General features: G+C 44.6%; 1 protein-coding gene across 1 annotated transcript in view; it reads right to left on the minus strand.

The window, feature by feature from the left end:
• The window catches only part of KPNA3 (karyopherin subunit alpha 3), a 97868-nt gene extending 86023 nt beyond the window's left edge, over positions 1-11845 (minus strand). The window contains exon 1 of the mRNA XM_086329133.1: positions 11712-11845. Coding sequence (XP_086185259.1) covers positions 11712-11780 — 69 coding nt within the window. The 5' untranslated portion in view covers positions 11781-11845. The remainder of the gene's footprint in view (positions 1-11711) is intronic.
• Between the last annotated feature and the right edge of the window lie 1908 nt (positions 11846-13753).

Below are 13753 nucleotides of genomic sequence, written 5' to 3' on the forward strand. Positions count from 1 at the left end.
AGTTCATTATCTGAGCCACAGTCAGCTCCCAGTCTTGTTTTTGCTGACTGTATAGAGCTTCTCCATCTTTGGCTGCAAAGAATATAATCAATCTGATTTCGGTATTGACCATCTGGTGATATTCACATGCAGAGTCTTCTCTTCTGTTGTTGGAAGGGTGTTTGCTATGACCAGTGCATTCTCTTGGCAAAACTCTATTAGCCTTTGCCCTGCTTCATTCCGTATTCCAAGGCCAAATTTGCCTGTTACTCCAGGTGTTTCTTGACCTCCTACCTTTGCATTCCAGTCCCCTATAATGAAAAGGACATCTTTTTTGGGTGTTAGTTCTAAAAGGAAGTCTTGTAGGTCTTCATAGAACCGTTCAACTTCAGCTTTTTCAGCGTTACTGGTTGGGGCATAGACTTGGATTATTGTGATAGTGAATGGTTTGCCTTGGAAACGAAGAGAGATCATTCTGTCGTTTTTGAGATTGCATCCAAGTACTGCATTTCGGACTCTTTTGCTGACCATGATGGCTACTCTATTTCTTCTAAGGGATTCCTGCCCGTAGTAGTAGATGTAATGGTCATCTGAGTTAAATTCACCCATTCCAGTCCATTTTAGTTCGCTGATTTCTAGAATGTCAACGTTCACTCTTGCCATCTCCTGTTTGACCACTTCCAATTTGCCTTGATTGATGGACCTAACATTCCAGGTTCCTATGCAATATTGCTCTTTACAGCATCGGACCTTGCTTCTATCACCAGTCACATCCACAGCTGGGTACTGTTTTTGCTTTGGCTCCGTCTCTTCATTCTTTCTGGAGTTATTTCTCCACTGATCTCCAGTAGCATATTGGGCACCTACTGACCTGGGGAGTTCCTCTTTCAGTATCCTATCATTTTGCCTTTTCATACTGTTCATGGGGTTCTCAAAGCAAGAATACTGAAGTGGTTTGCCATTCCCTTTTCCAGTGGACCACATTCTGCCAGACCTCTCCACCATGACCCGCCCATCTTGGGCGGCCCCATGGGCATGGCTTAGTTTCACTGAGTTAGACAAGGCTGTGGTCCGTGTTATTAGACTGACTAGTTTTCTTTGATTATGGTTTCAGTGTATCCACCCTCTGATGCCCTCTCACAACACCCACCGTCTTACTTGGGTTTCTCTTACCTTGGACATGGGATATCTTCACGGCTAGATACATGTGACTGGCTAGAGACACATGTATACCATGGTTCAGATATCATGGAACCAAACGCTGTGTGTTCATGTTCCAGTTTCTCCACTAACTGTGTGAACTTGACTTATTCTCACAGCTTCTCCAAGCCTAAATATATGTGCCTTACTCTCTGCCTGATGACCACCACTCCGCTGAAGGTTGGCTGAATGGCCTCACTAAAGTTGCTCCTAGACAGTTGTAGCTTGTGGGAGGGGCCCACTGTGGCCAGTAATTAGGACAGCCTAATAAGCTGAACCATAGGAATTTGATGATACTTGGCAGCTTCAAACTGTAAAAATGGCAATTTCATGTGGTTTGACTAAATATAAGAAAATGGATCTGATTTTCTTCCTTCACCAAATTAAAGCCATTTTTTTTTTAATGGTGGGGAAAAACAGCGGAAAAATAAACGCAATCCAAGAATCCATCAGTGGATAAACGTTGCAAAATGTGGTGTGTCCATATAATGGAATACTAATCAGTCATAAAAAGGAAGGATATTTTGACACATGCTGCAACATGGATCAACCTGAAGACATTATGCCAAGTAAAATAAGCTAGTCACAAAAGGAGAAATGTTATATGATTCTACTTATACGAGGTTCCTAAAACAGTCAAATTCATAAAGACAGAAGAGATGTTGCCAGAGAGTGGAGAGAGGGGAAATTTCAGTTACTGTTTAACGGAGACAGAGTTCCAGTTGAGGAAGATGAAAAGTCCTGGAGATGGACAGTGGGAAAGGTTATACAACAATGTACATGTACCTAATGCCACAGAAGGTACACTAAATTGGTTAACTTTATATTATGTATATATAAACAATAAATTTTATATTTATGTGTATATATATTAATGGTAAATTTTATATTATGTATGAAAAGCACAGTGGGAGATGCCTGTTCTAGATTAAAAGAGACTTAAGAGACATAACCAAATGTGATCAGATCTTGTATAATCATGGCATGGTTCTAACAACCAAATGTTTTTTTTTAAAAATTAAAGGACAACTGGGGAAATTTAAATGTGGATTACATTAGCCATTATCAGGAAATGATTAACTGTGTCAGGGTGATGTGCTATTTATTTAAGAATGCATTATCTTTTAGAGAAGTAGCCAAAGTCTTTGGGAATAAATTATAAATTATCATGTCTGATGTATAAGAAAATTCTACTATGCATGTGTCTTAATCTCTCAATATTTTTTCACATCAGTCGCTCAGTCATGTCTGACTCTTTGCGACCCCAGGGACTGCAGCACGCCAGGCCTCCCTGTCCATCATCAACTCCTGAAGCCTGCTCAAACTCATTTCCATCGCGTCAGTAATGCCATCCAACCATCTCATCCTCCGTCGTCCCCCTCTCCTCCCTCCTTCAATCTTTCCCAGCATCAGGGTCTTTTCCAGTGAGTTGGTTCTTCACATCAGGTGGCCACAGTATTGGAGTTAACCTATCAAATTAAAAGTTTGGGCTTTTGTGGGGAAGTAAGATTGAACGCTTCAGTTAAAAAAAAGAAAACATACTTTAGGAAAATTACAATGAATGTTCTCATTCAGGAGACATTTTAATGTTTATTTTGTTCCAACCAATGCAATGGAGGTACACAGAGGTGAAACAAATAAAACATAATAAAAACATTAAAAAAGTAAAAACAAAAAAAAAATTTTCCAAGCACAGTGAGGGAAGAAAGGTTGCTAACAACCTTGGAGGATGAAGGGAGATTCAGAAAGACCTCTCAGAAGAGATGAGTATTTAGGAGGGGTGGGAATTAGCCAGGCAACAGGAGGCAGGGAAGGAGACTCCAGTCAGCAGGATAGCCCTTAGAATAGAAATAGCAGGGCAAGCAGGGGAGGGCAGGAGTCCAGATTACGCATAAGCAGCTCAGTGCTGCCAGAGCTTAAAGGCGTGGGGCTGGGGGGGTGAGGAACGGACACGGAACCTGGAGAAATAATCAGGTGTCAGGCTCACTGAAAAGCCTCGTGAATTGAAGCAAGAACCCCACTTTGTAAGCAACTTTTAAACTGCTAGATGCGAAGTAACAAGGCTGAAAGTAGGCTGGAGGCAGGGGAATAGAGGCAGGGCCCAAATCCTGAGACAGCAGAGAATCAAGCTACATGACTGGCATCTGACTGAACGTAGAAGATGAGGAAGGAGTCCAGGAAAGCTCTCAAATTTCAAGTTCAGGTCACGGTGAGAGTGATGATGCCATAAACAGAAAAAAGAAAAAAGCAAAGGCTTTAAACACTTTGAGCTTAAGAAGCTGATGTGATGCTCATATGATTAATTTCCAGTAGATTATTAAAACAGATTTAAACTCCCCACAATGAAATGGTGGTTAAAACTAAGGCAACTTCTGATGTGGACAAGAAAAAGTCCATAGAGAAGTGAGTTATGGACAGAACTTCAAGACACGCATATACTCTGAGTAGAAAGAAGAGTTGGCAAAGATGACCCGAAAAGAATAATCAATGAGGCAGAAGGACCAGGAGAGGTTATATGTCCAGAGAGTGAATTCAAGAAAAGATAATTATAGTGTATTATAGTGTATCTGCTATAGGACATATAGAGTTCTGAAAAACTTCATGTTCTGCAAAATTAGGAAGAAAGAGGGAAATACACCAAGACAGTTAGAACAATAAGCACCTTTAAGACAGAACACATGGGAGCCAACAGGCATACTCCTGGGCTTGCTATGTTCAACTGTTTCTGTACTTCAACTACTTGTGTTCAACTCCTGTTATTTGGGAGGGCTAAACTGTTCATGTGCTGGTAAAAATCAAGTATTAGCCTACATGAATTTTGCATGAACTAACATCATTCCTCTTTAACATTCAAATATGAACTAGTTTACATTACAGAAATATATTATAGTAGAACAGACTGTCAATGGAGGGTCAGACAACAGTATTAATGCCATAAAGTCAATAATAAAAGAAATTATTAATATCTTAGACTGTACTTTTCACTCCCAACTATATTATCTAATCTTTCTTAAAGAGTGCTTATTAAATAAATTGTCCGTGCTAGTCAATAAATGACCAGTCATAACCCAAGGTCCCTAGACTCAGTGGGCTTCTTGACAGACACCACTTTAACAGCTGTTATACACACAAGAGAATTTGTTGTACGTCACAGCAGTCTATACTAAAGACGTAAAGGAAAACTCAGAGAAAAGCACTAGAGGGAAGGAAAAAAATAGAGAATAATAGTACTAAGTATATTACTGGTCAAGAAAGACCCTGTGGAGAATTGCTGAAGGGTTTTTTTGGAACTATAATAATATCTGGAGGAACTGCAATCTTGGTGTATCACAGTATGGAGGAGTCTGAGTGAAGAAAGAGTTTGTCAGAGTGAGCCCCACTAAACAGACAGCAAAATCAAGTATACAGCAATGTATACAAATGTACAAAATGTATAGGAAGTATAAGAAGTGGTAGGTAAGGCAGAAAAGGCAAGATTTTTTGTAAAATTAAGTGTAGCATACTAAGGACTTTAAATTTTATCCTGAATGCAATGGGATGAATTGCCAGAAAAGTGCTACAGAAAGACTTCAGAAAGATCAATCCATAAGCTACACCGGGGAGGAAGACCCAGGGGAACCTGGGCACTGCCACAGCTGTGTAGGTGACGACGACAGCGGCCGACACTAGGGCAGAGTATTAAGACTGAAAACAAAGACAAAAATATGAGGGCTCGTCAGACGACTAACAGATAAGTGAAGGCAAGGAAGAAGGGAATCAAAGTTGAGGATAAGGATTTTAAGCTTGAACAGTTAGGCAGGTATGTCTCTTGCCAATAGAGGTTTCAAAGAAAGAAACAAGTTTATTAGTGCTAGTTAAATTTGAGGATAAGAAAATATTTATTTAGCCCTAATATTAAAAACTGAAGCCAAGGAAGGAGGGTCAAGAAGGAAAGGATACATGTATATTTATAGCTGATTAACACTGTTGTGTGACAGAAACCAACGCAACATTGTAAAGCAATTATTCTCCGATTAAATAAACAAACTATCAAACTCTAGAGGAAACATATGCAGTACGCTCCTTGATATAAACCACAGCAAGATTCTGTATAACCTTGATATAAACCACAGCAAGATTCTGTATAACCCACCTCCTAGAATAATGGAAATAAAAACAAAAATAAACAAATAGGACCTAGTTAAACTTAAAAGCTTTTGCACAGCAAAGGAACTAAACAAGGTGAAAAGACAACCCTCAAAACGGGAGAAAACAGCAGCAAATGAAACAACTAACAAAGGATTAATTTCTAAAAGGTATAAGCAGCTTATGCAGCTCAATACCAGAAAAACAAACAACCCAATTAAAAAGTGGGTAGAAGACCTAAACAGACATTTCTCCAAAGAAGACATACAGATGGCTAAGAAACACATGAAAAGATGCTCCACATCACTCATTATTAAAGAAATATAAATCAAAACTATCATGTGGTATCACCTCACACCAATCAGAATGGCCATCATCAAAAAATCTACAAACAATAAATGCTGGAGACGGTGTGGAGGAAAGGGAACCCTCTTGCACTGTTGGTGGGAATGTAAATTGATACAGCGACTATGGAGAACAGTATGGGGATTCCTGAAAAAAAAAAAAAAACAGGAATAAAACTACCATAAGACCTAACAATCCCACTACTGGTATATTCCCTGAGGAAACCATAACTGAAAAAGACACATGTACCCCAATGTTCACTGCAGTACTATTTACAATAGCTAGGACATGGAAGCAGCCTAGGTTGATGTCCATCAACAAATAAATGGATAAAGAAGTTGTGGTACATATATACAATGGACTATTGCTCAGCCATAAAAAGGAACACATTTGAGTAAATTCTATTGAGGCGGCTGAACCTACAGCCTATTATACAGAGTGAAATCAGAAAGAGAAAAACAAATATCACAGATACATATATGTGGGATCTAGAAAGATGGTACTGATGAACCTATCTGCAGGGCAGCCACGGAGACGCAGACACAGAGACAGATTTGTGGACCCAATGTGGGAAGGAGAGGGGGGACAAACCAACAGCAGCATTGAAATATATACGTTATGAGACGTAAAACAGATAGCAGGAAGGAATTTGCTGTATGATGCAGGGAGCTCAAACCTGGTGCTCTGTGACAACTTAGAAGGATGGGATGGGGTGAGAGGCAGGTTCAAGAGGGAAGGGACACATGTATGCCTATGGCTGATTCATGGTGATGTATGGCAGAAACCAATACAACATTTTAGAGTGATTATCCTCCAATTAAAAAATTATTTTAAAATAAACAAAAGAAACAGAAGCCTAAAGTTTAAGTGGTAAGGCCAAGAACATGAGTTACTATTTTCAGTGAAACCAACAAACTAGCTTCTTACTATAGGCAAACTTTGCAAGAGTTAAAAAAAATAAAAGGTAAATAAATCAAAATGATACATTGAATGTCAAAAAAATTTATTAGCAAGGTTTTAAAATAATGAAAAGGACTTCCTTGATAGATCAGCTGGTAAATATCTGCTGCAATGCAGGAGAACCTGGTTTGATTCCCGGGTCAGGAAGATCCCCTGGAGAAGGGATAGGCTACCCACTCCAGTATTCTCGGGCTTCCTTTGTGGCTCTGGTAAAGCTGGAGCTGGTAAAGACTCAGCCTGCAATGTGGGAGGCCTGGGTTTGATCCCTGGGTTGGGAAGAACAGGGATTTCTCTGGTATAGTTAAGATTTCCTAATTATTTTCCCCATTTATTAACCTTCAGATGTGCATCATACAAGTCATGTCTTAGGTTCTACTCAGTGAAGAGACAGTAAAGCACGGTAAGCAAGAGTTATGGCTTTAGTGTCACATGGCTTCATTATAAGTTTAGGTTCTGCCTGAAGCGCAGTGGTCCCTGGATTGGGACTGTCCCCGGAGAAGAAAATGGCAAGCCACTCCGGTATTCCTGCCTGGAAAAGCCCATGGACAGAGTAGCCTGGTGGGCTACAGTCCATGGGGTCACAAAGAGTTGCACACAGTCACATAAACCATCCAAGGCCCTGGGGCTAACTACTTGAGAACTGTTAAGCCTCAAGCTTCCTTGGATAATAATACATACATACTTCATAAGACTAAATAATGCATATAAAGAATTGATACTTGGTACAGGTACTCCTTGGAAAGAAAGTTATGACCAACCTAGATAGCATATTCAAAAGCAGAGACATTACTTTGCCAACAAAGGTCCGTTTAGTCAAGGCTATGGTTTTTCCTATGGTCACGTATGGATGTGAGAGTTGGACTGTGAAGAAAGCTGAGTGCCGAAGAATTGATGCTTTTGAACTGTGGTGTTGGAGAAGACTCTTGAGAGTCCCTTGGACTGCAAGGAGATCCAATCAGTCCATTCTGAAGGAGATCAGCCCTGGGTGTTCTTTGGAAGGAATGATGCTAAAGCTGAAACTCCAGTACTTTGGCCACCTCAGGCGAAGAGTTGACTCATTGGAAAAGACTCTGATGCTGGGAGGGATTGGGGGCAGGAGGAGAAGGGGACGACAGAGGATGAGATGGCTGGATGGCATCACCGACTCGATGGACGTGAGTCTGGGTGAACTCCGGGAGTTGGTGATGGACAGGGAGGCCTGTTGTGCTGCGATTCATGGGGGTGCAAAGAGTCGGACACGACTGAGCAACTGAACTGAACTGAACAGGTACACTGTAAGCATTCAATAAATGTTAAGAATTTTTAAATAATCATTCGTTTCTGTCACAGATTAAAATATCACATCCTTGAAGTGAACATTTGACCCAGGTGGCAATTACCTGCAAGTCTGATTTATAAGTATTCACTAAATGGAATTCATTATGTATTTCCTAGTTTTAGATACAAAATCCATTCCCCCCACTCAAGCCTTGAACTGCTGACCTTCCCTCCCCGACTTCCATCTATAAAGCTCAGGATAACCTTTATCTCCTCTCTCTCCACCGAGCTTTACAAAGAAGAGAAAGGAAGGGGAGGAGGTTCAAATCTTCATTCCATGTTAGGACCATCCCCGATCTTAATTTTTTGGCAAATTCCTCCATACATATGGGTAACAGTACCTTTCCTCCAAAATTTATTCTAGTTATCTCTGCCCTTTTTCCAGGCTGTTATCATGTTACACCTCCTAACCCTACTCTGAAATTTCTTCAGATTTCCTTATCAAGAAGTTTCGTATCAACAACTTTTTGCCACAAAAATATTCTCAAACCACTACTGCTACTTCTAAGTCGCTTCAGTCGTGTCCGACTCTGTGCAACCCCATAGACAGCAGCCCACCAGGCTCCCCCATCCCTGGGATTCTCCAGGCAAGAACACTGGAGTGGGTTGCCATTTCCTTCTCCAATGCGTCAAAGTGAAAAGTGAAAGGGAAGTCGCTCAGTCATGTCCGACTCTTAGCGACCTCATGGACTGCAGCCTACCAGGCTCCTCCGTCCATGGGATTTTCCAGGCAAGAGTACTGAAGTGGGGTGCCATTGCCTGCTCCGACAGGCAACCTTAAAGTCCCATCTCTTCCCTCCTTCATCTAACTTTTCTTTTTTTCACCCAGATCTTTATTCACTAATTCCTTGTGTGTCCAGTGCAAGTTTAGCACATCCGTTCTATAAAATTTCCCAATCTTTCGTCTATGAAGCCATTCCCAATTGAATGACTATGAAACTGCGTTCTTCAACCTCCTCCCTAGTCACAATTCCCTGGCATAACTCCACACTTTTTTTTTTTTTTTTAAAGAAAATATGTGTTTTATTCTTGCACCTAGCATCTTAACTTGTGTATTGGCTGGCTATATAATCTATAATGTTTTATCTTTTATCTATTCTGTAGGAGAAAAGATAGGAATGATTAATAGCTCATCAAAGTATATTTCACTGTTTTTTAAACAGACTGATAATCACTACTATTTAGTCACAGAGCTAAGTTGCAACCTAAGTTTCTAGGGTAATAGTTTCTAAAAAGGATAAGACTAAACTAGATAAGGTGTCTAGTGTCAGTTGTACCAAATTCCACAATAAAGGCACTTGAGCAGATCTGACCCCAGATCACCCTTTAGTCACATTTCTAGCATCCCTCTCTCTTAGCAGTCCAGCTACAATGGTAACTGAAGAGCCCTACATTCTTGGGACTCTTCAGTTACTGCTCCCTGACGTCTGAAACGCCCCTTCCTTGCCCTCTCCCTCTCCCAGGCCAACTTTCTTGCATCCTTCAGGATCTACTCACTCCCATCCATCCACTAGGAATCAACAGAACATCTCCCTTGACTGCTCAGCTCCAAGTCAGGATCTTCTCACGCGTTCTCAGCATACACTTACTGATGTTACTGCACTGTAGTGATCGGTTTACTTCCCTGCACTCCTGCTGAACTGTCAAAGTAAACTCCTTGAGGTACAGACTAAGCAACCTTATATACCCAACAGACAATGAATGAACGCTCATACCCACTCCATGACCTTGTGCAGCCTGCACAAGCAGTCTTGAGCTTCGTCATCTTAAGTACTTTCCTTCTGTGAAGTGGGGATAATGCTACACCTTGCTCACAAAGTTGTCCTAAGAACTAAAAGCGGTTATCAATGAAGCTCTTAGTAAAGTGCCTGCCATGTGGAACTACCCTTTCAATGTCTGCTACTTCATGCCTTAGCTTCCTTCCTGTATCCTGGGAATCGTAATGCTGTGATCAATACTTTCAGGCTGGAAGGCTTAGTTAGCAACCAGGCATCTTTTTCACGCATTGAGAAGTTAGTGGTCACAGTCTGATCATCAGCAGCCATTTACCGTGCCTGTTATGTGCAGGAGTCCTTTCTAGGTTATCACTGAGTTCCCAGAACGCAACAGAGGCAAAAAAAAAAAAAAGACAAAACCTGCACCAACACCCAAAAGCGGAAAGATTGTTAATTACTTCGATACAAACAATACCAAACAATACCGGAATGTTTCAAACTACATTAAGCTTTGCTCTATAACTGGTGTAAGCTTCAAGAACAAATACTGATGGGAAAAGTTCAAAATTAACTCCTATCATCAAGTGGACCAAAAATCAGAAGCAGTCCCCAAATTTCTTGTTGCTATTCCTAACTTTCACTTTTGCTTAAAAGTATTTCTCATAAAAGAAGCTTAATCATGACCACGACAGACATAGATGACCTTTATTTGTCTCAGTCAAATGGGAATTCCACGGTATTTCCTAATTAGTATTTAATTTGACAGCTCCGAAAAATAGCCTGAGTTTTCTGTTTTTCTACAAAACAGAACGTTGAATGGCGTATCCCCACCACCACCACCTTCTCTCTTTAAGACAGGATAAAATGCACACTTTCTTAAGTCACTCTGGCCTCTGAGCAAGAATGACAAAACTGCAAATTGTGTCACCTGGTATTAGAAAAGGAGGCTGTGGACCTGAAACACCTTCCCCCTAGCAAATCCAGAGGTCAGAGTCCCAGGGAAGTTTGTGCACCACACTACACAGCGTTCAGTAGCTGCAGAGAGACCTCTAGCGCTGCCTGCAGAAGCCGAGTTTGCAAACAGTACCTGCTAATGTCACCTTAATGAGACAATGGCAACATGCTGAGTAGCAACGAACTGAGTGACCGCGATGAATGTTTACAGTTTTGCAACCACTTGGACATTCTACCAGCTTACAGCAAGAGGCCCTCCAAGCCTCTTTATTTCAGTACAACGTATCAAAGGAATGATCCTTCTATGCACACCCCCTCCGCTACAAGAAAAGGCTAAGAAAACAGGTCCTGGGATCGGAGGTCGGAACAACGTCTCTTCCAAAGCCCTCCACACAATAGACGGGAAACTATTGTCCACCTTCGGCATGCTCCAAATGCCAGCGGTTAACGAGAGTACGAACTGGAAGAAGCTCAGCACGATTGCTCCGGGGAACCGCACCGGGTTATAAGAAAATGGTCCTGGCGCATCCTACCCTCCCCCACCCGCCACCCTCAAACAAGTCGGTTACCCAGCTGGTCCCCACCCCCCTCTGCGGGCCGCCACCGCCCGCCTGGGCCCGGCTCGCCGAAGGTAGGCGCGGGGACCGGCGGAGCCGAGGCTCCATGTGCGGCAGCGCTGGAGGCTCTGAGGGGGCCGTGCCGGGCGGGAGACTGCACCGCGAGCCGGGCGAGAGCCGCGCCGCCCCCTCAGCGCGGCGTTCGAAAGACCGCGGCCGCAGCATCCCCGGCGCGCGAGGCCCCGGCCCGCAGACCCCGCCTCAGCTCCACACCTCTTCCTCGCCGACAGCAGGCCGCGCCCGCGTGACGGGGCCGAAAACCCCGGCATTTCCCGGTCTCCGCACCGGGCAGCCGCCAGTGGCGGCTGCAGCCCGGCCCGCCTCCCACCGCCCGGCCCCTCGGCCGCAGGGACGGGAGGCGGCGGCCAACTCCGACACACCGCGGGCCGGCGAGAACCAGCCCGGTCGCGCCGGCCCCCCGCCCCTCCCCGCCGCCTCAGGGCCGGCGCGACCGGGCGGGCGAGCCGGGCGGGCCCCCCCGCCGCGGAAGCACACTCACCTCCACATCTCGGCCCTTATTCTTGAAGCTCTTGATGCGGTGGTTCTCCAAGCCGGGGTTCTCGGCCATGGCTGCGCGCGGCTCTGGCGGCGGCTACTCCTGCGGCTGCGGCGGCGGCGGCGGCGAGTCTTGGCGAGGGAGGGGTAGGTGGGGGAGGGCGGGAGTGGGGAAGGGCGGGGGAGGGGGAGAGGCGAGCACGTTCCGTGACGCCTCCGAGCGCGAGGTGGCAGCAGCGCCGGGGGAAGCTCGGGCCGATGGACGCGAGGGGCGGGGCGGGGCGGGAACGGCGCTGAAGAGAGCCGCGGGCGCCGGAGGGGGCTGGAGTCACGTGACGGCCTCCGGCCTGGATGCTCAGCCAGCTGGACTTGCCTGACGGTTCTCGGGGTGATCTCCCCTCCCACTCTTTCACCCTCCAGAGAGCCCTTCCTACAACCCTTCGGAGCTGCCAGTCCTGTGCCACGAATGGAGCCACACTTGGCGGCTTTTTACTGCCCGTTCAGACGCGAGGCTGCGGCCGGAAACTACAGTTCCCAGCATGCCATTCTTCGGCGGCGGTAATTTTCTAAGCCTGCAAAAGCACCCAGAGAATGCCGGGAACCCTAAGCGCGCGGCTTTCTGCGCGGGGCGCTTGGAGAGCCTGGGCGCGGGGCTCCGCCCCCAAGACCGCCTCTGGGCGGGGGCGTGGGAGGAGCTTCCCCGGAGACGGCTCTTGCGCTTATTGGGAGGGAGGGGGCGGGGCTTCGAAGGAGGCTTCCAAGAAAATTAGAAACGGATCCACGGTTCCTCCTTTGCTCCTTTGCTTGTTTGGCCGGGGTCACTTACGACAGCACCCACCTTCACTTGCTGTTCCCTTGCTCTGCTTTGGTTTTATAATTAGCATTTATCTCCATATTACACATACATATGTATGTTATATGTGTGTTTATGTGTGTGTGTTACCTGGTTTGCCGCATCGGAATTAGCGCAATAAAAGTAGCGACAGTGGTGGGTCTACTGCTGAAGCCGTCTGTTAATACAGTGCCTGGCACGTCATGAATAACCAATAATTACTTGAACTGATTAGCCCTCTAGCGTCTGTTTTTTCACCATCGTCCCGGGCCCCGTTCTGCAACCTCCACCCTGGCAGTTCCTGTATTTATGTATCCCCAATATCTCATAACTTTCCTTCCAAGGAGTAAGCGTCTTTTAATTTCATGGCTGCAATCACCATCTGCAGTGGTTTTGGAGCCCAAAAAATAAAGTCTGACACTGTTTCCACTGTTTCCCCATCTATTTCCCATGAAGTGATGGGACCAGATGCCATGAATGTTGAGTTTTAAGCCAACTTTTTCACTCTCCTCTTTCCCTTTCATCAGGAGGCTTTTTAATTCCTCTTCACTTTCTGCCATAAGGGTAGTGTCATCTGCATATCTGAGGCTATTGATATTTCTCCTGGTAATCTTGATTCCAGCTTGTGCTTCTTCCAGCCAAGCATTTCTCATGATGTACTCTGCATAGAAGTTAAATAAGCAGGATGACAATATACAGCCTTGACGTACTCCTTTTCCTATTTGGAACCAGTCTGTTGTTCCATGTCCAGTTCTGACTGTTGCTTCCTGACCTGCATACAGGTTTCTCAAGAGGAGGGTCAGGTGGTCTGGTATTCCCATCTCTTTCAGAATTTTCCACAGTTTATTGTGATCCACACAGTCAAAGGCTTTGGCATAGTCAATAAAGCAGAAATAGATATTTTTCTGGAAGGAACGATGCTAAAGCTGAAACTCCAGTACTTTGGCCACCTCATGCGAAGAGTTGACTCATTGGAAAAGACTCTGATGCTGGGAGAGATTGGGGACAGGAGGAGAAGGGGACGACAGAGGATGAGATGGTTGGATGGCATCACCAACTCGATGGACGTGAGTTTGAGTGAACTCCAGGAGTTAGTGATGGACAGGGAGGCCTGGTGTGCTGCAATTCATGGGGTCACAAAGAGTTGGACACGACTGAGCAACTGAACTGAACTGAATACCTCTGCTTCACCACCATACATAATATCAGCATTC

Source organism: Bos grunniens, chromosome 12 (genome assembly GCF_055505025.1).
Source record: "Bos grunniens cultivar Pamir isolate PY7600 chromosome 12, Bosgru_T2T1.0, whole genome shotgun sequence".
In the NCBI taxonomy this organism is placed as follows: Eukaryota; Metazoa; Chordata; class Mammalia; order Artiodactyla; family Bovidae; genus Bos; species Bos grunniens.